Source organism: Diachasma alloeum, unplaced genomic scaffold (assembly GCF_001412515.2).
Source record: "Diachasma alloeum isolate Michigan unplaced genomic scaffold, Dall2.0 Dall_scaffold_00214, whole genome shotgun sequence".
Lineage (NCBI taxonomy): Eukaryota > Metazoa > Arthropoda > Insecta > Hymenoptera > Braconidae > Diachasma > Diachasma alloeum.
Genome location: NW_021680379.1, coordinates 926,157 through 953,985, shown reverse-complemented (window position 1 = coordinate 953,985; position 27,829 = coordinate 926,157). Strand labels below are relative to the sequence as shown.

General features: G+C 34.9%; 2 protein-coding genes across 2 annotated transcripts; one reads left to right on the top strand and one right to left on the bottom strand.

Moving 5' to 3' along the window:
- Positions 1-331: 331 nt before the first annotated feature.
- Positions 332-18,985, bottom strand: LOC107037257 (sodium/potassium-transporting ATPase subunit beta-1-interacting protein). The gene is given in 7 exon segments (XM_015255718.1): positions 332-1,089; positions 4,795-5,454; positions 12,314-12,374; positions 13,422-13,613; positions 16,378-16,458; positions 16,535-16,672; positions 18,671-18,985. Coding segments are annotated over 7 exon segments (1,944 nt in total). The 5' UTR covers positions 18,725-18,985.
- LOC107037174 (OTU domain-containing protein 1) lies at positions 18,769-26,698 on the top strand. Its single transcript, XM_015255575.2, is given in 4 exon segments — positions 18,769-18,803; positions 19,375-19,394; positions 19,647-19,870; positions 26,219-26,698. Coding segments are annotated over 4 exon segments (585 nt in total). The 3' UTR covers positions 26,525-26,698.
- Positions 26,699-27,829: the final 1,131 nt, after the last annotated feature.

The window sequence follows — 27,829 nt, the reverse complement described above, 5'->3', positions numbered from 1 at the left end:
TGCGGACGCAAGAACTTTTCTATGGAACATTTTTTCGGGGGAAACATTTTCCAAAGGAAAAAATTTCCAGGGAGAAAAGTTTCCAAGGGAAAAAAAATCCGGGAACCAATTGAAATGACTCTGTTGATTTCGAAGGGATTCGTCATTTTCTTTTCAGACCATTTCGACCCCAAATGCAAAGAATTAGCAGTAGAATTGTCAAATAGAATTTTCTTCCGAAGCCCCTGTGAATTTTCATAAATTCCTTCATGCAAGTCACGACGTCAACATTGTTCTGATTCACTACCCCATCGAGTGAAGTCACTAAAACCACAATCCAAAATTCAACCCTCTAAATAACAGTATCCTGATAAGCAGGTGGCCCACTGAGTACAAACTGTCTCTGACTCTGCCTAACAATATCATTCTTATTGGGCACTTGAGGCGTAGCTCTAACTCCATGATAATTACTATAACTAGATCTAGCACTGGCAGGTCTGTTGCTGTACAAGTCATCCATGTCCTCAGCGTTCAAGCTCTGAGTGCTGGTCTGCTGAAACGTGGGATTACTCTGGCCCTGCCACTGCATGTGACTCATCGGACTATTCTGCCAATTGTCACTGAGATTTCTGGTGGAGCTGGCATTTTCCCAGCCCGGGCTTGTCTGATTCGTCATATAAGTGGTGTTAGAGTAGTTTGGATCAGGGGTCCAGAGGGTTGGGGATGACACTGCCATATTGACAGCCTCAGGCTGCCAATTTGTCGTTCTATCTCTCTCCCAAGGACCCGCTATTCTGTCGTAATTCAGGGTCCCCTGGGACAGAGAATTCACATTCTGATTTGTTAAGGTACTCGGGATTGTATTGGCGTAGAGGCTCTCCTGCTGGTCCATTATTCGATTCACTGGATTCTTCCGACGTGACTGACGAACTGAACTCCTTCGATTCGATCTCCTCGTCCCATCGCGTGATATCACTGACCGACGTTTCACTCGACGGGGTGTCATCGGTTTAGGTGATACACTCTCGTCCTGCATCGGCGGCTCAGGCTGGGAGTACTCTATGCTGTACAGCGGTCTCTGCTGCTTTTTCCTTTTTTTAATTGGTGGGGCTACAAAAAATTCATTCTTTCAAGTCTCCATCCCTTTAATCCATTTTTTTCTAAACTCATGCGTTGAAAAATCATTGAACTGTTCAGTTCTCGAGATGTTTTTTTTCCATTACTCAGAATAATTATCTATGCAAATCACCAATATTCAGTGCAATGATTTTATTAGAACCACCCAAATGAGAAACACCATATTAGACGAGAAGTAGGAATTGTAGTAAAATAATGAGTGAGAGGTTAAGGAAAATAATAAAAAACAAAGCCAAGCAGTAGTGTTTTGCAATTGCAGTATTTATTATTGCAAATTGGAATGAATAAAAAAATGTGTAATTATTACACAAAAACGTGGCCAAAGTATGAGACAATAATCTTTATATCGTATCGATATTTTTATCTAGTAATAAATGGATAGAAACTTCTACGTAAATGCAGCGTGAAAAGTCTTAAATATAAATGTCATCTGAAAAAATACGAGTTCCATATTTTTTGACTAAAATTCGTGATGTAAATGATACAAACTTATTAAATAGTATCTTCTTGAGTGGAGTACCACTGAAAGACTCTGCTTGAGCTCTACAGTTTAAACAGAGGAGCATAATTAAAATTGTATAATTAATAATCAGTGCGAAAAAGGCAGCAAACATCGGGATACCACTCCAATAAATTCCATGCTTAAAATATAAAATTGTGATTTTTCATTGAAAATCCTCTATTTTAAACGTGCAAACTTCAACAGTCGACAGTAAAAATTAAATATGAAACGCCATTCAGCACCGTTCATTACATATCACAGTACATACAGTAAGTCTATTGTTTAAAAAATAGATTTTTTTTTTACTTTCAAAAGTAAACACCACACTCTTTCAAAACAAGCAGTCTACCGTAAAATAGAAATAACGAGGAGAATAAATTAAAATCGTGGAGGCGTAATGCTTGATTTACGGGATTAATACAGACAATTTGTTTTCTCAATGGCACTACACTGACAGAAAAAATTAATTTTATCAGGAGAATTTTATTTGAACCAACTATCATTTGGTTGTTAATTTTCAAATAAATATGATTTCATAGTGAATACCAGTTATTTCTTCATGAGATACATTTGATTGGGAGCAATCGAACGTCTCTAGAATTAAAGTTCCTTCTATTTGTCGCAATAATGAGAGTATTTAATTTCTTTCTAGCCAAAAGTTTGCTAACTCCAGAAATTCGTTGGTTTACTCAAAAATCAAAATTATTTTCATGACTAAATACATTGTTATCTCAATCAACACGATCATACGTTGTTCCAAGTAAATTATAATTGAAGTGAGCATTTCGTCTGTCGAATCAGGATGAATATTGTTACGCGGAAAAAGCTTTGAGATTGTAGTAAGATGTCGTTGAGTTGAAAGAAGTTTATATTTCTTGACTAAAAAAATCGCATTAGTTTACAATAACAGAATCACAGATTACGGCAATTCAACACAAACTTGGATATCACAAATGTCGTTCAATGTGATGTACGGAAAGCTCAATTTAAATCATCGGCTTCATTCGAGAAAACATTCAATTCCTTCCTCAATGTAATTGTCTCCTTGGTGCTAATTTTTGATCAATTCATGAAAGAAGAAAATTTCTCGACTGGCGATTATATTAGGTTTAAAAAAATAGAACTTTTCCATTTTTGTGGGGAATACGTGTGACTTGACGCCAAGGACTATTTTAATTGATTCAAGTAAATGTATCTCAAGAAAACATAATTGATATTCACCGTAAGATCTTATTTATTTGAAATTGGTTCAAGTATAAGTATAGAGGTTCCAAGAAAGAACCATCTTAATAAAAATAATTTTTTCTATCAGTGTAGAATCAAAAACACTGATACGTACGAAATAATTCAGACTTCAGCTTTTTTCGAAAGAAAAACATTAAATTTTTAAAAGTTGATAAACTTCAATTTTTCTATACAAATATTTCTAACAAAAACTTTTTATTCCGATTTTTTAATAAAAATTTCTCGCCATAAATTTCCTACATTTATTACATTCATATTTTTGGTCGTTTCTCGTTGGAAATGGAGAGAAAACAAGTCGGAAATTAATGACGAGGAATTTTCAGAAAAAATCTTAACAGAATAAGTTTTATAGAGGAATCAATATCCACTAATATTTTTCTGTGGAAAAATGTCAAAAAATGGATTAAATTTTCAATACAATTCCGTATTGCGCCGAGATTTTCCACTGAATTTTTTTCATACGTAGTTCTTTGAACTAGAACTCTTTTCTCAATTTAAAAATAATCTTCCATTTTTTAAAACCAATACATGAGAGGTTGCAAATTGTGCCAATGAGATAGTAGAATAATTACACTCCAAATTAGAAAGAAAAGCCATTGATTCCCGCCCAATAGTGCCTGAGATGAGACAAAAATTGATTTAATCAATTATAAATGCTTTCATCTGTCTTGAAAACTATTTAGGCGGAATAGAACCCTTTCTTTTAAAATTGAGTGTAATATTTCCCTATATTTCCAATTAGGGTAAACAGGTCAATTTATGGCCGACGGTTAGTTTTTGGACGATTTCAATTTACATTGAACATTCTATAAATAAAGTGTGTAATCATGTGATCGATCATTTTTTCGATTCATCGACAGTTAATAAATAAAAAAAAATATGGCCCAGTCATCCAGAAATTAGGGGTGTCAACTGCATTCAACAGATTTCTTAATTTAATTATTCTTTGTTTTGTTATGTTCACTTTAAATAATTTTTTTCTGCTAATTAAAACATTCTAGACGGTATGCAAGCCATCATATCCTCGTTCAGGTCATTTTTTTATTTTAGATCCTACACTGAGAAAAAAAATTACTTTTCCCAACGAATCACTTTTTTGGGAGAAGAATTTATATTTTTAGGAGCGTCTTTTTCCAAGCTATTCCCAGGTGGTCCATGTCCATCTCCAAATATTACAATTATGTTAAATTGTGAGAGGAGCTTGAATGAACACCCTTCATTAATTGTCAATTTTTTCAAATTTGAAATTTTCTGACGTAAAATAATTTTGAATGATTTGAAATTTTAATCATTGTCAATGGAGTTCACTTAAGGTTATATGTAGCATATTTATCCCATAATTCAACATAATTATAATATTTGGAGATGAACTTGGATCGCCTGAGAATGACTGGGCTGAAGAAATATGCTCCTAAAAAAATTAATTCTTCTCCGAAGATAATAATTCCTTGGCAAAAGTAATTTATTTTCTTTGTGTACCACGAAACTCGAATTTCCCTTAACCGTCCAGCAATTGGTCTGTTCACCCATCACTTCCAACTCTTCATGTAATTATGTTCGCAAAAATGACAATGTCAAAATTCAAAAACAGCATTCCCAACTGAAGAAAAAATTCTCTACGGAGACTCACTAAAACCAACTCGATTATTTAATTTTCACAAAAAATGAAAAACAGCACGAACCACCAAAAATCTTTGGCAATACTTATCGCGCACTGGGATTTAATTCGGATGTCATCCTCGTTGCGAAGATCAAACAGATGAATAAAAAATACAAATAAATAAGAGGGAATGATAGTATAAATATAACTCTAATGAACTTTTACATAAAAAATGCTCTAGTTAATCTAAAAAAATATTATTCCGTTTGGCAAGTCAATGATTCTATTCTTTCAAAATATAATATTAATATATTTCATTGGCGTTTGATACAATTTATTTATTCTGTTATTTTGCTAGCGTACAGAGATATGGGCCTACTATCTCTGTGCGTTTCATTAGAATTCGGTTGATCCATAGCTAACCGTGGATCCGAATAAAAAGTTCTGAGGGGCTGTTCACGAATGTGATCAGTAAAAACTCTCGGTTTGAACGAATTTCTATTTTGTTTAGGTGCCTGGGAGGGACGTGCTCTTCTCAATACCGGCGAGACAACGGGGCTGTAACAACGCGGACGATTTTTTTCAAATTTTGACCTGATGGAACTGTTCAATGAGTCGTAATCACCAGGTGGTGATACTGGTCTGTGCAAATGATCAACCGGATTTGAATAATCATTGTAGTAGTCAATATTTTCGATAATTCGTGTTGACGCACTGCTCTTGTTACTTCTAGTTGTATCGTGTGACGTCATCAGTGATTTAACGCGTTGTTGATGGTGGTTGAAGGGTGAATTATCCCCATTTTTTGATAATGTACCGTCACGATAGTACTGTGAAGAATTATTTGAGCCGGTTGTGCCACGCGTATAGCTTTGGTAGTTTTGATTAGATTGTGGTAATGAGGCTGGTGGTAGGGCCGAGTAGCTAACGTACATTGGATGCAACGGTGTGTGGCCAGCAAGACCGAAGTCACCACCTCCAACAAAGTCAACTGCAAAATTTCATTCAATCGATACCAATGTGCATTAGATCATCATTATTTTTCTCGTCAAAGTGTATTTTTCGGGTTCCTGATTGTTAAAGTTGTTGGCTCCTTTGGTGAGATTATGGGAGAAATTGGGGAGGATGAAGTAGAGGGGAGATAGATTGTTCAACTACTGACAGACTGACATTGTAACCCAAGAGTATTTGTTCTAGTCTAGTATGCTTATCATTCCCCATGCGACAACGAGTGATACGACAGCGATAACAGTTTTTATCTGGAAAAGGGGTGACTTACCAGAATGGGGGATCAAATCCACCAATGAAATCGACTGTAAGTTTACAACCCGTTTTACAAGAGTACAAAGAGATGGAAAGAAAAATCTTGGATATGTATTTCGGAGTGATGTTGTAAAACAAGATGAGAACACTGACTGAAAAAATTATTTTATCAAGAGAATTTTATTTGAACCAACTATCATTTGGTTGTTAATTTTCAAATAAACATGATTTCATAGTGAATACCAGTTATTTCTTCTTGACATACATTTGATTGGGAGAAATCGAATTTCTCTAGAATTGAAGTTCCTTTCATTTCTCGCAATAATGAGAGTATTTGATTTATTTCTAGTCAAAAGTTTGCCAACTCCAGAAATTCGTTGGTTTACTCAAAAATCAAAATTATTCTCATGACTAAATACGTTGTTATCTCAATTGACACGGTCATGTGTTGTTCCAAGTAAATTATAATTGAAGTGAGCATTTCATATGTCAATTTGAGATTGTAGTAAGATGTCGTTGAGTTGAAGTAAGTTTATATTTCTTGACTAAAAAAAAATCGCATTTGTTTACAATAACAGAATCACAGATTACGGCAATTCAACACAAACTTGGATATCACAAATTTCGTTCAATGTGATGTACGGAAAGCTCAATTTAAACATCGGCTTCATTCGAGAAAACAACATTCAATTCATTCCTCAATGTAATCATCTCCTAGGTACGAATTTTCTCGACTGAAGATTATATTAACTTAAAAAAATATAACTTTTCCATTTTTGTGGCGAATACATGTGACTTGACGCCAAGGACTGTTTTATTTGATTCAAGTAAATGTATCTAAAGAAGAAATAATCGATGTTCACTATAAGATTTTATTTATTTGAAATTGGTTCAAGTATATAATACTTGTTCCAAGAAAGAAACATCTTAATAAAAATATTTTTTTTTATCACTGTAAGTTCAATTTGAAGATCAGTTGTTGGAAAATTTCTTTCAGTTAAAAGTGATAGCAGGATTCATGTAGACGTCTTTCGCAGATGATATTAAAAGCTATAAAGAATGTATGTGAGGAAAAATTTAAGGGGCTTCCTCAGGACGTTGTACCTGAGAGAAACCCCGCACAAGGTACTAGAGACGTCTGTTAGGGAGTGCTGATCAAGATTTGAACTGCTTTATTTTCATGTGTATCGTCGACAAATGAAAAAACGAAAATTTCCTTTAAATTTTGATCATCATTTTCTAATATAGCCAACAATAGATGATTCAAATTTGGTGTCTCTAGCACTTGGCGAAATTTCTGACGAGTATAGAGTGCTCAGGAAACTCCTTAATTAAAAAACCTAGTGCATTCACGATGAAATTCTATTTTTTTTCACCTATTCTGTTCAAACCTTCCTGAGCTTATCCATGCGTTTTTTTTTATAGAAAAAAATGAATTCTCTGCACCAATTATTTTGTCGAAAGTTTTTTCCAGAGTAATTCCTGGGTTTCAATTTTTCACATTTTTACAGTTGAGTTTTTCCATGAGTAACAAAAAAGAAATACAATGAAAATAACTTGAAGAATCTCTCCCAAGGAATTACTATGTCGATTTGGTTGGCGTGTGTTTTTAACATGTCCGGGCGTGTTTATTTGAAACGACTTTTTTATCTTAAATTTTGACGATTTTCTTGAGTGACTGACCGGTGAGAGGTTCAAGTGTTGTACTGATTTTTCGACGTGCCATATGGAAAAAAATACTTATCTCCTTTTTTTTTCGAAAACGTCGTAACTCAACCATTCATTTCAAAAGTACATATCTCAGATACTTTTTTTAAAACTACGTATCTCGAATTTTTTCTATAAATCTACGTAATTCAGCCGGATTTCAAAAGAAACTTAAATTGTTAAAAGAGCGCAACAGTTTGAATCGGTAATGCTGCATTACCACAATTGAGCTATTTTGAGCCCTTTTCGCTCGTTCTACCGCCAAAAAAGAGCCTCGTTTTTTAGCCCCCCTTCACTTCTCCGTTTTTTGCAATAAATGTAAAACTCGAGCGACTGGAATGGAAATCCAATTGTATAGGCACAGCCTATACAATTTAAATTAAATTAATTTTTTTTGGCCATTTCGTTTTTCGCGATTATCTCGGAAACTATGAGAGATAGAGCCTTAAAACTAATTCCATTCGATTCCTGAGGAAATTTGGGCTCTCCATATTCAGATGGACGGCTCAGAATTGCGTTTTTCCTCTTCCTACAGCCTATACAATGTAAATTAAATTAATTTTTTTGGCCATTTCATTTCATTGCCCGTACTAGCACTACAATTTTTCTAGAGAATTTCGCTTCGCGTATGGAAGCATCGAATAACGAACAAGTAGTGCTAAAAATTACATTTCCTGCTTGCACAGAGAATAATTTTTTTTTTGAAAAGACAACAGTATATTCTGTTACTAGTGCGTAAAATTCCACTTTTTCACACGCACGTGTAACACATTCTATTTTTTGTGGTACCTGCCGAGTTCACTTTTCGAAACGATAGTGGGGGCAATGTGGTTGTTTTTGCGCACGAGTGCGTAAAGTTCAAGAGCGTGAACTTTAGGCACGCCGTGCGGAACACAACCGCTTTACGCACACTAATACGTTTCGAAAAGTGCACTTTTGAGGCAGGTATCACAAAAAATCTATTTTCATCACGCTGTGTGTAAAGTGACATTTTACGCACGCTCCTCGTGCGCAAAACCCCACTTTACACACATTGTGATGAAAAATAGGGTTGGATACTCCCGGGAAAAGTGTTTTTAGACTCGCGGGATTATATCACTCGCCTTCGGCTCGTGCTATAAACCTCCCACGAGTCCAAAAACACTTTCCCACAATCGTATCGAAATATACTATTTTGCAATAAAAATTTTCAATCTCAGTGCACGCTTCGCATCTTTGGCACAAAAAATCCTTTCTTGATCATTTTCGACAAACGATTTTTTTGGCACCAGTAAAACCTGTTTGAGAAATTTACTATTTTTCTGTCAGTGTAGAGTGGCAATATTGAAATTTACCTTTGAGGGATAAAATGGAAAAACCGAAACTAAATTTGCACTTGGGCAAACGATGCTAAGGGTTTAACAGTCATAAGGATAGTAAGGGGGCAGCAGCATTATCAAAAGGCTTAAACTGGCAAGAGTCAAGCTTAATCTGAAAAAAGGTCCCCCTTACTTTACTCTTTGATTTGACCCTTATGATCATTCCGCTCGTCTCTCTCGTTTGATGCTATGATTGTTTTGCTTTACTCTTTTATGATCAAATTGACCCTCGTTCCGTTTCATCTTTAGGCATGTTTTGACCGAATAGCACGTTTACCTGAAAAAAAATTGACAGCATCCCGCAGACCTGGACGGGGAGCTTTCTGCCACTAATCATCACAAAGGATTCAGAGTGGCCCAATTGTGTCAATGCGGCTCACACATTTAAACTACGATTACACTGTTGGAAATTTTTTGAAATTTCATGGACGGTCTTATAGTAAATCTCATGAGAGTGACATTGAATCGAATTTAGGGAAAAAATGGTTATGAAATTTCAAGTTTTAAGTAGAATTCACGAAAATTCTCGAAGTTTTCAGTGGAAATGAGATGGAAATTTCACAACTCGATTGAATTTTCAGTGGAACATGAATATTCAGAAACAAAATGACGTGAATTTTCAAATTTTCTCTGAATTTTCCTGCACGGAGAAAAATAAATCGGTAAAAGTCTTGCGATCGCAAGGAGTTTCTCGAAGATCCCCATTTTTCATGCACGAAGAACAATGAAGCTTTTTGGAATCTTCGGGAAATTCCTTGCGATCGCAAGACTTTTACCGATTTATTTTTTTCCGTGTGATTTTGCTGAATTTTCATAGAATAATTAAACTGAAAAATCAAGTATTTTATTGATTTCTAGATCATTTGAGCAGAAAATCAACGGAATATTTTATTTTTCAATGACAAGATTTCCTGAAATTTCAGTGGAACATAAACGCGATAAAAATTTCCGGAATTTGGCACGGAAAAAATTCAGACGAAAATTTTGAACAGTGTACTCAGTTGACGAGTTGCGTTCCGGCCGCAAGACCCTTTGTCCATGCCATAGCAATTCAAGAAGAAGAAGAACGAGTTACGATTCTTTTGTAATGCGGTTGAGTCACATAAATTTATAAAAGAAATTCGAGATACGTAGTTTCCAAAAAAAAATCAGATACGTATTTTTTTATTGAATTTTTCCGGTGCGTCGTTTTAGTAATAGTGTATTTCAGAGCGAGTGCCATAGGGTTTTTTACTCGCGTGAAGTCGGAGTACAGGCTGAAGGCGAGAAATGGCCAACCACGCAAGTATAAAAATCACATTGCACTAGTCGTGAACGATATTTTTCCGTAGTGAATTTCACTTTTACAAGTTTGGGGAAGGGCCAATGCCAATCCCTGGACAAGGAAAAGTGAAAGTCACTATGGAAGAAAAACTTGAGATATGTATTTCTCAATGGGCCTCGTTAATTTCAGTCCCCAAGAAATAGGTCAATATGTGCAGCAAAAAAAAATCGTTTGAAAGACACACACCTGGTTGATTGAAAAAAAATGCGCCAAGAAAATCGTTACTATAGAAAATATCTAAAGGATATCCAAGTAGTTTGGCTTTTTTTTGCGAGTGAGATGCTTTTCCACTTTTGTAGTCGAACGTCAGAGCTTTCATTTGAGCCCCATTTGACCCTAAGTTTCCAGGCATTTTAAAATGATTTTATTATTTAAGCTTCGCAGGTCTGATTTTGAATCTCGATATTGAGGCGTTAGAGAACATTTTAAAAATTTGAAAAAAAAATGAAAAAGTCTAGATTTGGAGGAAGATTGATGAAATAATTAAAAAATTGCAATTTTAGAAAATTACGAGCATTTTCTGTAAATAATTTAGATCCAATCAATTTTCCACCATAAAAATGATTTCTTCAGAATCGGAACACATTTATTCATGTCCAGAATTTTATTAAAAATCAATTTCATTCCTTAAAATAAGATGTCCAAAAGTGAACAATTTCAATTATTTCTTTGAAAAGAATCGATGTTTAAAGAAAGTAATACTTCTGTGCAAAATATAATTTAAATGACGGTGAATATTCATGTTTTTTTTTTAATCATGCAATTTGATTGACAAATTCGATGATTGAAAATGGTTGAATCTATACTGTGATCTATACCAAATTCGAAAAGATACTTGGATATCCTTAATAGAATAAGTAGACAAAAACTAAATTTATTAATCTCTTCCTATAAGATTATGTTTTTGTTATGGTTCAATCTGTGAAATTTAGATTCCGATCCAAGATAGACAATTTTTGAAGAAACGTCGCTTCTTTTGACGATTTATTAGCGGTTTTCGTGCCGTTTTTTAACTTATCTGAGTATGTTTCTTTGAAATGATTTTTTTTTTGCTTTAAATTGTAATGTTTCGTGGGTTTCTGACATCTCGTCAATACAATTGCACCGTAATAGGCAAGGAGAGGTGAGAAAGGTCGACTGTTTCCCCGACTTTTCAATCCACAAAAAAGCAAAATTTCAAACAAAAAAAAGTCATTTGAAAAAAGCACATCTGGATAAGTCGAAGAAAACACACGCCAAGAAAAACGCTATGATAAACATTGTTGTTCTTCCAAATCCCCTGGTTCCTGCAATTTAACTTTTTCTATTAGATTTCATCGTACGTCTGTTACTCTACAAATTTTGCTATCTCCTTCAATTTCAGAAAAATTTAGCAAGAACTTATCCTGAAGTTGAGTTGACCTATTAATATTTCACCACTCTTAAAATATGTTGAAGGAAATGTGTATTCCAAATTTGTATCATTGTAGAATGGGATTTTAAAAATCTTTGCTTCAAGAATAATATTATCGTTGTTCTAACAATATCTCAGTGATGAAATAGTAAAACGTGACAAGTTGATTCCTCCTATTTCGTTGAATATTGAATCATCTCGATAATGACTGATTTCAGAGAATATTTGAAGAGGTTTTCGGGAGAAGTTTTCTTATTTAGCTAGAAGTACTTGCGAGGTTTTTCCTTTATATCATGAAAAAATATTTAACGATATTTTCTGGTGTGAAATTTTTTCATCGATAAAAAATGTCCTTTTCACATTTTTCTAAAATATCTATTCTCGACATGAATGTACCATCAATAAAAAATGACGAATTCGACATCTCATGATTGACCGCTTCCTTTCTCACGCATTCTGAAATTAGACATACAAAGATTGTCCATTCGGGAATGTAGTTCTTCCCTCATTTCAGAATAAACATATCCTCCAATAAAGGAAACTCTACATCCAAGAAATTTTTTTCCGTGTTGGTGGTTTTAACTGTGATGAATGTTTTTATTTTTATCATGAAATGTGGTTGTAAGCAGTGAGAATGGTTCAACAACTCGTTGATAAGAATTTAAATGTGCAAGAACCCAAAGCCTTTGAAGAATACCTTCCACACCCTTTCCAATATTAATACCAAAAAAGTTTTCCCTAGGATTCTGTTTTTTTTCTAATTTGGGTTTGTAGAGCTGTGGATTTTGATAATCCCAATACTTACAGCTGTCATCCTCCTCGAGATAGGCCCGACTCAGGCAAATTCCTCCAATGATCGCCATACACTGAAATAGATTTCCGTCAAATTTTTAGATACACTGTTAAAAAATTTTATCTGAAACTTCCGGTACAATTTGTGGAAATTTTAATCGAATTTAATTACCACTGAAATTTCACGGAATTTTGTCATTGAAAATTCAGAATTTCATGGAAAAATCCAAGAAAATTGTGACTTTTAATTTCATTTTTCCCTGAAAATAAATAGAAAACCAGAAAATTTCAGTAAATATATTCTTGAATTTTCAAAACAGTGACATTGAATGCGATTTAATGGGAAAAAATCATACAATTACAGATTTCACTGAAAATTCAATCTAATGTGGCACTGAATATTTATATTAGATTGGAAATTCAAATAAATTGAGCAATTCTCTTCTTTATGCTGCTTAAAATTCTGGAATTTTACCGAATTTTCAGTGAACACACACGAACAAATTTAATAGAAAAACCTACTGAATTCGCTAGAAAATTCTATTGGCATTCTATTGAAATGTTCAATAGAAAAAATCAATAGAATTCGAATTTTCTATATAACTTATTCTCTTCAGATATTTTTTATGGAATTTCCTCGGCTTAAATTTTCTAAGTTTTTTTCATTCTATTTTTCTTTTCTTCTCATTAAGAAAATCAAACACAAAAACTTCGAAAATTTGTGCCGAGAAAATTCTATACAAAATATCTCAATAGAACGACTTGTATAGAAAAATTGAATTCTTTTGACTTTTTTTATAGAATATTTTCTATAAAAAATAAAAAAATGTTTTAAAAAATATTATTGTAGTTTATTGTTCAAAAATGTTTTTGAACATTTCAATAGAATCGGCCAAAAACTAATAAAAAGTACAATAGAAATTCAATAGAGTTGTCTAACAAATTTGCTACATTTTTCTATTAAATTTGTTCATCCGTGAAACATAATATTTAATAATTTTTTTCCCCTAAATCGAATTCAGTGTCACTTTCCTGAAAATTAGTAGTCAACTGTCCATGAAATTTCATTTGTTTTCTAACAGTGTAGTTCATTTTTTCGAGAATGTGGTATTTTTGCTCACCGCTAAGAGACATTGTGTTGATGCATGTAAGACTTCAATAACTTCGTAACTTAATACGCAGCCTGTAACGTTAGTCGGTCGCACTGGCCGAAATAACTCTGGCTCGGTATAGTTGTAGTCTGCTTTGCAGCCGGGTCCATTAGCCAGCCACCAAGAGAAACTTCCCGTACCGACATTGAGAATATCACTCGTCTGCGGGGAAATAAATTTAATTTATTTAAAAAGATTTAAACTCCTAAAATTCATTAAAAAATTATTTCGATAAAAAACATTGTTGAAATATTCAAATGAATGGAGCATTGATGTAAATCAAATCCGTCTCAATTTACAGTCGAGAGGCTTTTCTGTCCTTCAAAGCAAGTTCTTCTGTCATTCTTGAGAACCATGGATTATTTTTCTCTATTTAATGAACATGTTTCTTAACATCGAATGAGTTTCGTACCAAAGTGGTGAAGCGAGATAAGTCAATTTAACTTTAAGGTCAGTTTGTGATAAATGTCTTGGCATCAAAGGGAGATAACAAAATTTTCTCCAAGATTTTTTGTGGTAGAGTAGAATGAGAGCTATGAGATTTTGTCTAATATCTTGCTATTTCTTCCAATTGGGCTTTTGCATGATATTTCTTCATTGCATGAAATGATGGAATGAAAGAATTAGATGCAAAAAACTAAAGAAGTAGCTTTCCATTTTGAAAAATCATGAAAAATAGAGATCACAATTTTTCTCTATTCATCGAAATAAAAAATACGTCTACAATTTTTACCCAATTTTCATACGAGGCGAAACAAAAAATTCATGCAAAACCCTGATGCCGAGATTTTCTCCAAAACCTTCTTTGGGTTCAATTGAAATATCTTCCTCCACCACTTCATTACTGAATTGAAATCCATTGAATCTTCCAAAAAAAATTAGAAGCTCTTTCAAGAAATTTGTAAGAAATGACCGCGTAAAAACTATTGTAATGAGAACATCCTTGATCTTTAAATTCCAGGCGAATATTCATCAAGTTCGATACCAAAAAAATATAGAATTTCCGTTCTTCCGACAGAAACAACAGATCCGAAAAAAATTGTACCAAAGAATCATACATTATAACATAGTAAAAATAAATATTCTGTTAACCCACAACTCTTTCTTGTCACGTAGAAAAACAGTTTGTTCTTTCACAGCCAATGAAAACAGAAAAAAGTAAAATCAAACAATAAACACACTACGAGAGATGCTTTATTTGCATCGAATAAACTTTATTTGAATGCGAGGCGAAACAAAAATTTCATGCAAAATCCCGATGTCGAGATTTTCTCCAAAAACTTCTTTAGGTCAAATTGAAATATCGTCTCACACCACTTCATTACTAAACTGAAATCCACTGAATCTTCCAAAAACATTAGAAGCTCTTCCAAAAAATTGGTAAGAAATGACCTTGCAAAAACTATTGCAATAGGAACATCCTTGATCTTTAAATTCCAGGCGAATATTCATCAAGTTCGATACCAAAAAAATATAGAATTTCCGTTCTTCCGACAGAAACAACAGATCCGAAAAAAATTGTACCAAAGAATCATACATTATAACATAGTAAAATGAATATTCTGTTAACCCACAACTCTTTCTTGTCACGTAGAAAAACAGTTTGTTCTTTCACAACCAATGAAAACAGGAAAAAGTAAAATTAAACAATAAACACACTACGAGAAATGCTTCGTTTGCATCAAATAAACTTTATTTGAATCAATTGGCTCGTAATGTAGATTTTATCCTAATTTAAGGCCTGGGTGGATCATCTTTCGAAAGTTATCTCGATAGTTTTTCCATTTTCATAATGTAAAATATATCGCAATTTCCATTGGATTTTACATCACGCAGGAGTCCCGAAAAATTATGATTGTACAACCAAAAAAGTAGGAAAAAAACTGAACATTTTCAAAGAGCCGATAGAGAGGAAATAGTGAATGGATAATTTATCATGGTAACTAACGATCTGACAGCCATTGACTACTGTGACAAATGATGACCTAACAGCCATTAGATACATCAAATTATTAATTTGCAATATTATTCAAAAAAGCTCTTTGAAAATGTTCAGGTTTTTTAAAATGTTTTTTTGATTGTACAATCCTAATTTTTGGAGACTCCCGGGCTATGTAAAATTGAATAGCAATTGGAGATCATTTCAGATTATGAAATTAAAAAACAACCAAGATCACGTTCGAAAGATAATTCACCCGGGCCTTAAAGTGGATATTCATTTGTATTTTTGTTCACATGAGATGATTTTTTTTGTAGTATAAACAAATGTTTCTTTGAATCAAATAAATACTTTGTTCTTTAGAAATAGAATCATTATTCAAGCGCTAAAGAGGATGGCTTTGAAGCATATAATAATCCTTCATTTGCATCAAATAAAGAATTTTATTTAAGGATATCCAAGTATCTTTCACAGTTTGGTAAAGACCATACTATAGATTCAACCATTTTCAATCATCATATTTGTCAATTAAATGACGTGAGAACAATTTGAAAAAATCATGAGTATTCAGCGTCATTCAAATTATATTTTGCACAGAATTATTATTTTCTTAAATATTCGTTGTTTATATGTATATAATATAATAATTGAAATTGTTTAAACTTTCAGATAACTTTTTTAGGCAGGAAATCGTTTTCTGGTAAAATGTTGAATATTAACAAATTTGTTACAATTCCGAACAAATAGAGGATTCCTAAGGATCCGATTCCGATTTCTAGAGGTTAAATATCGAAATTCAAATTAAGACCAGCAAAGTTTAAATAATAAAATCATTGTAAAATGTCCGGAGATGTAGGGTTGAATGGGGCTTAAATGAAAGCTCTGATGTTCGACTAAAAAAGTAGAAAAGCATTTCGTTGGAGAAAAAATAGCCAAAGTACTTGAATATCCTTAATTCAAATGTATTATATATGAATGAGTGAATACCTTGTCTAATATGCCAACATCTAAGTAAAAACATATACAAAATATGTTCCATCCAAGCCACAACGTCTCCCATATACAGTACTAAACAGAGAAAAAAACATTAGACCGTCATTCCCTCCAAAAATTCAATCGTCCACCTCCCAATCCCCATCCTCACCGCTATTAAATATTTAGGTCTATACTGAAATGTCCCGAAGAACCCAAGAATAACAAAAATGATGTTGAAGAAATTGACCAGTATCGGGGCCCACATAAACCCCAGGAAGTCGAACACCTGGCGCTCGACGGTAGTGAGCTGAAAGCCAAAATAATAAAAACAAGTGGGAAATTGCCCTTGCACTGCATATAGTATAGTTATTTTTATATGAAGTATAGTTATTTTTGCCAATAAATTAGCAATATGCTTCCGAATGGTTAGTTTGCACATCAATACCTGCTATCACGTATAATTTATTGTTTATTTCATTTTGTTAAATTGAATACATTGAATTTCTTGTTTATTAATTTCGTCAGATTTTCAATTTAGTTGAATGTTATCATCATTATTATTCTTACTATCGCTTTCTTTTATAAAACCGATTGTCTGTTTTACACTTCTAGTTAATAGAAAAATTTTATTCACACATACTTGAATTAATGTGAACCATCACATTTGGAGAAACTGTTAGAAAGCTCAATTACAAGGAAATTCATGAGAAATTCGAAATTTTCAAAAATCATCGTAAAAATCAAATTAACCAATATAGCTAGCGTAATCATCTTTTAACTTCAATTTAATGGCATGAAAACGAACATTTTAAACTATGATTGAATTCATTTGAAGGACGATATTCAAAGATATCCCTGGAATTCTAAGTTTCAAAAAATCCAAAATTTTTGACAATTTCCGAATGAATCAAAATAACAATTACTGTTATCGTCATCTTCGAACTCGGTCAAAGGGACCTCCAAACAATTTTTTAAAGCCATCATTCAATCAATCCAGAACGCTTCTTTAGTTATGGTGGGACAACCGATTTTCAAAAAAATCAAAATTGAAAAAACTAATCGATGAATTAAATTTCAATTAATGGCGATCGATGGGGCTCAACAATTCCTACATTTGAAAAAAAAATCAATTCCATGCATGAAAATTGCATTTTCGGACTTTTTGAACACAAAAAATTCAAAACTTAACCCTAGTCTGGTCACATGACGGGAAAACGCGACTTTAGTCACCTTCGCGGGAGAGTGCCGCCGTGTTATTTAGGCTCCAGCGTTGCCGAATCCACTCTACACTTCCCGGGCGCGTTTAACGAGTTCCCAGCAACGTCGCGCAACAGGCCATTTCATTTAACACGAGAAAAAATTGTTCACCTGTTGGAAATAATTTTTTTTCTCCCAGAATTGAGGATACAATATTGAAAAAAAAATATTAGAATTTTCCAGATACTTCAATTGACGAATTCAATTTTTCTCAAATTTTTCCGGTCAACCAGTCGATGGCAAGATGAATAAAACGACGTGTTGCGGCAACTCCCTCGCATGGTGACCAGTCTAGGGTTAAATTTGAACGGTTGCAATTCTTCCATTCGGAAGTAAAAAATCACCCATCCACCTACACAAACCCTAATCCCCGATCAAGATTGAAATGCAGGGAATGTCTTTCACAATAACAAAGAAATTCATAAATTGCGGCAGATGAATCATGTCTATTTGAGTTTACCCAGCATTACGTTTAACGAGCGTACTCAATTCGTTTCAATTGCTCGACAGTTTAAATACTCTGTCAATTATGACTCCCATGGGCTATTATTATGTCATCAATCAACCCAATATAATCCTCCCAACAAACTCAAATGTGACAAACGTTATTACGTAATTTATCCCCGAGAAACGCGAAAAAATCACAAGCCAGGATTCAAATAACTTCAAACAATCCAGCGCTATTTCTGAAATAATGTCCCAAACAATAACGCGCGTACAATAACACGAGAACAATCGCGCATGTGAGATCGAGGCGATTCAAATCTCAGATACGATAATCCCGAGCACTTGAGAATTATCGCTCCTGATAAGCGCTATCACTGGTCCCCCCTCGCCCCCAATCCCCCGAGAATCACCCCGGCTAAAAAAATCAAATGACTGATTCCCCCAACCGCGGAAGAATTACATTAAACAGCATATTTTATCAGTGACTCAACGCGTGCACCTAAAAATTCAAATCGCCCTCGAGAACCAGTCCTAGATCATTGCACCTGCATTTCCCTCTTCCCTCTCTCTCTCTCTCTCTAAATCCAGTAGAACCACTCACAAGTTGCAGTGTACATATTGTCAGTAGAAAGTGCCTTCTGCTGCAAAATCCCATGTCATTGGGACAATTCTTATAATAATGAAATAATTCCCTAAATTATGCAATTGTCCACTATCAGCGCTCAACCACTTTGGTAATAACTTGTGTATTTGTGTACACGGATGGCACACACAGTCGATTATTCCCATTTGATGAATATTCCTAGTCTGACACGATTATAAACTCGGACGACGCCATTTTCAAAGCACTTGTTCCCTGACTGTATTCTCGTGGATGACTGAGTGACATATCCGCTTGGGTTGGCGATGGTTGCCTGGGCTACCGCTAACCAGTTTCATCCACACCTACCCCCGCCGCCCACGCTGTCTCACTCCTGCTAGAGGGAATTGAATGGCCACAGAGCTGGGTGGTTTCACTCGGTTGGTTTATTTTCCAAAGCGCACTCTCGGGTTGGAAACGATGAAAACTGTTTGAAAATATATAACAGGCTGGCCAATTGTTGTACAGGCGTACCAATGGCGGTTTAAAAATAGATGAGGTCACGTCATTCGATTTTCATCGATGATCGATCAAACCTACGTCACCGAATGACAGTTCACGTAATGAGAGCTTGTGGGGACAGGGGAATTCATCATTTTTGCTCGAGTCATCAGTGATATTATCAAAATTGTCTTTTACCCCTGCTTCTGGTGCACATATTTCAGCGCAAAATCACCGGAAGATGGTAAATAATAAGTCTTTTTTTATATTGGGGAGGGAATTGTTGTTTCAATGACAGGGGAATGGAAAATGTTTAATTACTTCCTGCAGGGATTCAACTGCTGCCGAGAATAAAAAATAAAAAGTTGGAATATTCTGATGAGCCTTCCGTTGATCCTCGAGATTGTCATTCCGGGGATAATCGTAGGAGTGTGATATTCGAAGGGGGTAAAGACAGGTTAGCATTTGGAGTATTATTTATCTGTGCTGTGGGAAGGAGAGGGGCGCTTTTGCGTGGGAGTAACACGTGGTTACTCAGCAAGCTCGGGGGGAGAATGGAAATTTCTTTTCTGAGTGATCTTATCAGGTACGGCTCGTCTAAGGTCTCCGGAAGGCACGTTCAACGTGCATAAAATATATGGCGATGGGAACTGCATGTTTCGGGCGGTCAGCTTCGTACTTTGGGGAACTGAGGAGGAGCATCACTCGCTGCGAGCATTGGTTAGTTTGGAAAAATTATGTTTTTTGGGGGAGAAATTTTCTAACAGCTCGAGGGAACTTGGTTCGAATTTTAAGAAGATGGTGCGACACGTGGTGGAAACCCACGTCGTCCGACTATTTTCTTAATTCTGTAGTAAGTGGGAACTAGGATAAGTGTAAAAATGAAACTTTTTCAGGAGAGTTGAAAAATTTAACCGCGTTTGAGAGAACTTTCGATTTAAGCAGTAGAAAATTTTTCGAAAGCATTGCACTTATCCTAGTTTACCACTTCATTACAGAATTAATATTCATATTTCTAAAAATGCACTACACTGATAGAAAAAATTATTTTTATTGAGATGGTTCTTTCTTGGAACAAGTATTATTTACTTGAACCAATTTCAAATATGTAAGATCTTACGGTGAATTAATCCAGGAATCAGGGATTTTAGAGAAATAAAACACTATGATCTAATTATCAAGGATGCGACATTTCGCTAAATATATTTTAGCTTCATCGGGCTCTATAAGGAAGTCAAAAACAAACATGTTAAAAATTGCACTGCAATTCCCAAAGAAATACGGAATCCCATCACAATTGTAGGAGATTATGTGATGTAATTATTTATTTCTTTGGGAAACACTATGATCTAATTGTCAAGGATGCGACGTTTCGCTGAATATATTTTAGCTTCATCAGACTCTGTAAGAAAGTCAAAACCAAACATGTTAAAAATTGCTTTGAAATTCCAAAGACATGAATAATCCCATCACATAATCTCCTACAATTGTGATGGGATTATTCATTTATTTGGGAATTTCAGTGCAATTTTTAACATATTTGTGTTTGACTTCTTTATAGAGCATGATGAAGCTAAAATATATTTTGCGAAACAGCGCATCCTTGACAATTAGACCATAATTTTATTTCTCCAAAATCCCTAATTCCGGGATTAATTTACATTGCTTGGAAATGAATACGTTTATTGATTCTTAGGGTGAATACCAATTATTTCTTCTTGACATACATTTACTGGAATCAAATAAAACAGCCCTTCACGTTGGCCACATGTATTCACCACAAAAAAGGAAAAGTCCTATTTTTTTTAACCTAATATAATCTCCAGTCGAGAAATTTTCTACTTTCGTGAATTGAGCAAAAATTCTTACCTAGGCGATGATTACATTGAGAAATAAATTGAATGTTGTTTTCTCCAATGAGGCCGATGTTTCAATTGAGCTTTCCGTGCATCACATTTAACGAAATTTGTGATATCCAAGTTAGTGTAGAATTGCCGTAATCTGTGATTCTGTTATTGTAAACTAATGCGATTTTTTTAGTAAAGAAATATAAATTTCTTTCAACTCAACGACACCTTACGACAATCTGAAAGCTTCTTCCGCGTAACAATATTCATCCTGATTCGACATACGAAGTGCTCACTTCAATTATAATTTACTTGGAACAACGTATGATCGTGTTGATTGAGATAACAACGTATTTAGTCATGAGAATAATTTTGATTTTCGAACTAAACCAACGAATTTAGGGAGTTAGCAAACTTTTGGCTAGAAAGAAATCAAATACTCTCATTATTGCGACAAATAAAAGGAGCTTCAATTCTAGAGAAGTTCGATTTCTCCCAATCAAATGTATCTCAAGAAGAGATAACTGGTGTTCACTATGAAATCATGTTTATTTGAAAATTAACAACCAAATAATAGTTGGTTCAAATGAAATTCTCTTGATAAATTAAATTTTTTCTGTTAGTGTATGGAATGAGAAACAAAGTGGTCACTCTTTAGTGATTAATTCAGTAGTAAATTGGTAAAATAAGATGGAAAATTTCAGTTCACAATCAGTTTTGGCACTAGAGGAGGATCGGGGAATTCTCATAAAGACCTCCTTTGTATACCTCATTTTTCTATAGAGTAGAAAAGGTCTTCGCGAGGATTCTGCCGGCTCCATGACATTGAGAAACATCTATTCAAAAGTCACTTGCAAATTTAGTAAAGCTCATTTGTTTCATCACTTTATTACGGAAGTAAATCAATCCCTGATTGTAAGCGACTGATTCTAAAATCAAGATTAATGATTAAAATTTTGAGCGGCAATGCGGTTACGTTAATTTATTGATTTTGAAAACCAACATTTAGCCTCTTCGGAGCTAATTTATAGATGTAAAAATATATTATTCAGAGGAGAAAGAATACACAGTCGTAGTGCCACATCATAAGCTATAAATAAAACAGAAAATACGTTGCGAAAGTCAAAAAAATTTCCCCAGAATTTAGATGTTACAATCAAAGTTGTGCTTCCCTCCCTGTAAACAACCACTGTTGAGAAAGATGTTCACTGGATAATGTATTTTTAGAGCAATAAATTAGCCTCTAAGAGAACCTGCACATGAGTCGCGACGTTGAATTTTTTGACAAAAAATCTTGGTTTTTTAAATCATTAACTTTACGAGACCGCAAGGCGGAACAAAAACTTAATTGTGAATTCACAATATCGAATAACACTTCTAATATAATCAAGATCAATTTTTATTCATGATGGATGAAAAGTTACGAACGCTGTTGGTCCTGCCGTAAGCACGCTCCCAAGTGCCAACAATTTTTTATGAAAATCGACGAAAAAAATATTGAAAAATTCTACTATCAACTTCGCCGCACTATCGTTGATACAACTTTGCGCACAAGTTGACTGTAAATTCTATCGGTTGTTATTCATCTCAGTTCAAAGTTGAGTAGTTTTTTTTCAATTAGCTACGAAAAAAAATCCTCTTGAATTTTCTTAGTATATTGTATTCGGAAATCCAAAGTATGCGCATTTTCGAATCGAGAAAAAAAATCCTAATTACACATACTCCTGATTTTGGCATATAATATACCTAATCGGAAACTTGTATGAATATACGCGTGAATATATAATATATTCCCCATGACATATGGATAATTAAACGGAAAAAATTATGGAGAAATATTGCCTAGATGTCTTATGATAATTAATTGAAAATCAGTCGTTTTTGCGGCCAATTTTTCGGTCATGACGTCACGAAGACGGTCAGGTAACGCTTCATTGGTAGAAAAAGAAGAGTGGGGAGTTGTGGTCCTCCATTGGCCAAGGCGCACCTCAAGATTGAGTTAGGTTGGCTCGAGCCATTCTGTGATTGGTCCAGGGCTCGACCGTCTGTGTGACGTCATTAGCGATATCAAAGTGTTTGAAATCTTCAACTTTTAACAATTAATTATTAATTAATGAGCAATATTTCAAACGTTTATTAATGAAAAATGAATTATTCAGGTCCCAAACTTGAGATTAGAAAATTGAATAAAATCCATGCAAGTTCCCTATTCTGGGTTAAATCTTTCCGTGGCGCTATAATATACGCTCCACTTGAACGGTGCAACCCACGGAGTTTCAGTATAAATATTCCAATATTATTGAAATCTTTTTTCATGAAAATCTCAATTAACAGTGCACAGAGAGAAATGTTCAGTAAAAATCACGGGATTCACAGTTCGCTCACCGATTACGTAATCGACTCAGAAAATTTAAGTGACGGTATCGTAATTGTTCACAGGAGATTCAGGTAAAAATTACGTGACAATTCCGTACAATTCTCTACAACTACATTTCGCTTAGGATTTCCGGAAAAGATAAGTAATTTTTATTGAATATTTCTCTCCATGTGCTTATCATCTTTGCGTCATTTTTTAGCACAAAATTCTAGAAATAAGAGAAATTGTTACTTATTTTAAGAAAATTTTCTCGAAAAATCCGAGAAAAAGCTTGTCATCCTCAGTCATTTCTATTTAAACCTGTACCCAAAAAAGAAAACGGGTGATTAAAGTCGACGTCGATTTCATTCTGGGACTACTCACTCAATGATCAACTGACACCATGGCTTCAAAATGAAATAGATTTTTCGTCACTAGATCCGATAAACCGCAGTTTTCGAGGCCAATGACGAAATAGTATTTTTCCGGCCTGTTGCGATGGGGTTTTTTACTCGTGTGGCGTTGGCCTCCGAGCCGTAGGCGAGGAGTGGCCAACCACACGAGTAAAAAAACCCCATCGCAACAGCCCAGGAACAATATTTTTCTGTAGTGATTTTCAAGTCTTCGAGTTTGGGAAGTATGTAATACCAATTCCCAGACGAGAAATCGTGAGAAGTAGTACAGAAAAATACTGTTCGATACACGGCCGTAATAATCCATACACAATACCCCCCTCCCGTGGTCACTAAGAGGTCGATGAAATTTTATTATTGCATTTCATGTTTTTGGGAGTGAGGAATCCGAATTTGTTGGTTATTTTTTCCTCCAGTGGCGCAATAATTTGTTATAAACAAATTAGTTCTCATTTTTAGTGAATAAATGATTTTCCGCAAAACCGCGAGAAATACTGAAAAATGTTTCGAATGAAAGTTATTCCTCTTTTTCTTACGAATAAAATTATTTTCGACGCATCGAAATCGGCCCAATAGTTCCCAAGATATGAGTTGACGAGTGAGTGTGGGTGGATAGACTGCGCGAAAGACGGCCAGTATGGGCGCGGATCATAGGATCTCATAGACTCTTACAGGATCCACTATTTTCATTCTATGAGGGAGAAATTGAATCCAGAATTATTTAAGTTTGATAATATCGATGGCATTCTCAAGCCCAGTCGAGTAACTGAATCGATTCCTCCATCATTTGGACTAATTCCTCCTTGCACGTGTAAAGCATACTCACGTAATACTAGTGCTTGCCGAGCTAACCAGGTATCTTGTATTTTTTATTGTAACTGCTCTTTGTCTCAACAATGTCAAAACCCTACGAATAAAGGTGTAGTATAAATTTATAAATTTTCTTATAATTGTCTTGTCCTTTTATTCTTGTAGATATCTTCAACTTCAATATAAAGAGGGCTACCGTTCATCGGCTAAAAGAAATTGTATATCATCATCATAAGTTGCTGGCCACATTTTTTCCTCGTCCTCCCGAAGCACACAACGCATTTGGTCCCTTACCCGCAATAAAGAGTAGTGTATGAGAAAAACTAGAAACGATCAATATACCACGGATATTATACCTCTATGCAGTTATCCAGTGCAATAGGACGTGCAAAAACAAATGATATTCATTTAGATACTCTGTTCCGCGCCCATATTGAGCCGTCTGCCGCGCAGTCTATCCACCAGCGCTCACTCTTGAACTCATATCTCGAGAACTATTGGGCCAATTTCGACGAGCCAAAAATCATTTTATCCATAAGAAAAGAGGGAAAATATAGACGCTAGTAGCCCAGTGGGCTATACGTAAATCTAGTGTGCGAAAGGTTGTGAGTTCGATTCCCCGTGGTACCGAATTTTTCAACGGAAGGCTCCGGCGAGCGGGAGGTTGCTAATAGAGTAACCGCCTGTACCGGCACGGGGTTCCTGTGGTTTCCCATGCTAATGCTACTGCTATGTTCTATAGAAGTGCGAATGCGATATAGTGTAGAATCCACAGCCGCATGCATAGGATTGGATAGAGTGCCGAAATCAGACGCGAAAAGAGCATTCAAAAAGGCCGTAAAAAAGAAATAACTTTCATTGGAAACATTTTTCTGTGTCTCTCCTGATTTTTGCGGAAATAGTATTTTTTCACACGCCTGCACGGAAAGTTCGTACTTTGCTCCCTGATGAGCGGGAGGAAAGTGAGTACTTCCCGCCCTCGGGTGGAAAGTACTCACTTTCCTCCGAACCGAAAATACGAACTTGCCTTTGCAGGCGGTTTAAAAATAGCATGTGTACCTCGGGCGGGAAAACATGACTTTCCGCCCTTGATGCACAATATACTATTTCCGGGCTGCTGCGATGGGGTGTGGCGTTGGCGTCCGAGCCGAAAGCGAGGACTGGCCAACCACACGAGTAAAAAACCCCATCGCAGCAGCCCGGAACAAGATTTTTTTGTAGTGATTTTCCAGTTTTCGAGTTTGGGAAATATGCAATACCAATTCCCAGATGAGAAATCGTGAGAAGCAGTACAGAAAATCATTTATTCACTGAAAATGAGAGCTAATTTGTTTATAACAAATTATTGCGTGACTGGAGGAGAAAAGAACCAGAAAATTCGGATTCGTCAGCCCCAAAAACAAGAAATCCTATCATAAAATTTCATCGACTTCTTAGTAACCACGGGAGGGGGGTATTGCGTATGGACTGCGACTCTCAAACCACGTCTTTGTGAGCGTTTCACGAACTAATTGCCAAAGAAGTTCATTTTCCCGCAGATCTATCGTGAAAATATATTTTTGTAATTGATTCGAATTATGTAATTTCTATTTGAGTTTCGATTGAAATAATCTCTCAAATAAAGAGTCATATTTATCTTCAGGTTGTACATCATATAGTGGATCATTGGCGAGAGCACGCGCCGTTCGTCACAGCCGAATGGAACATATCAAATCCCCAGGAGTACCTAGATTTCATGAAAAATGAGGGTGTCTATGCAAGCGAACTAGAATGCACTGTTGCCACAAAACTCTACGGATTAAATCTCTCGATTTACCGTAGAGTCAGCGAGTATGACATAAAGCGGGTGTTTCACAATCGTGTCAGCATCAACCGGGAAACAGCCAGGCTTCTGTTCACCGGACGCTCAGATAGCGGTCATTATGACGTCCTGTTCCTTGACCCCTGAGATATACAATGCGAATAAAGAGCACCTCACCGCACGTATTACTAACAAATTTGCCTGAAAAATCAGACAACAATTCTCGAAATATAAATAAATTTTCTATCGTAAAATGAATTTCACGCTTATGAAAAATAATAAAATTGTGATCATTGAAGTGATAAATAATTGTTGTAAGTACAAAAGAAGTATAATATAAAAAATTAATAGAAATTGATAGGAATTCTGTGTCTATGTTTCTTGGTCCCTTTTTTTACACAAAATCGAATACTTTGATGCATCAATTTTTTTGTCAATGTAATGGCTTTCTTCTTCTTACAAATTACCTTAATTTTTAAGCCGTGGTTCTTCACAGCGATTCACTCCAGAGTTGTTTTTGACGTGTTTCTGAAGTTGATATTTGATTGGTGGAATATCTCACGTGCTTCGTGGTTACAGCTCTAACTATCGCGGTTCGATAACATTTCAGGCCAAAATTATCACAAGAACGAAATATTATGGTAAATAATAATTCTTAATTGAAAAATTGAGAGCAATTTCTATGCAATGGCTTCTTAGGACTCCTCAATATCCCCATCCTTGTCGTTAGTTCTGAATTACGCTAGGAGCTGAAGAGAATTGAATTCTTCTGATCAGCACCTTTTGATATTCTTTAAAATGTGTCACTTATTGGTTAAAATGAATAATTAGTTTCTTCCCGAAAAATAAAGTATTATTTTAATTTATAATTGTCAATTCAATTTGTCGCATGGAGGGCGAGGAAGGTAAACTAAAAGAACATCTCTCTACATTATAAAAATTCAAATCGACTGCTGGTGATTAAAATTTGATACTCGAAATTAAGGCGATAGGTCGGTGTAATTTAAAAGTCTTCACTGGGCCTTAGGACCCATTGAACAGTTTGTGATATACGACGGAATATAGGAATAACTTGGGAAAATCGTGGACCCATGTAACCATGAAAAACTTAATTTTTTGCTGTTTTGCTTTTTACCTTCAAAATGCTCCTTGCGCTGTAATTTTCATTTGATTTTAGCTTTTTTTTAAATGTTCGTTACAGTCCAAAGAATAAAGTCAAGCATTGGTTTCGAGTTATAATTTTTTTTTAATGGCTAGTCTTTATTTTAAGGCCCGGGTGTACTATCCTTTGAACGTTATCTTGATGTTTTTCTCATCTTTCGTTATCTGGAATTGTCAATTAAGTCCTGTATCATGCAGAAGTTTTGAAAAATTATGAATGAATAATTTTGAAAAAGTATAAAAAATTCTCAATTTTTTCAAAGAGCATTTTTAATTTATATTCAGAGTAAG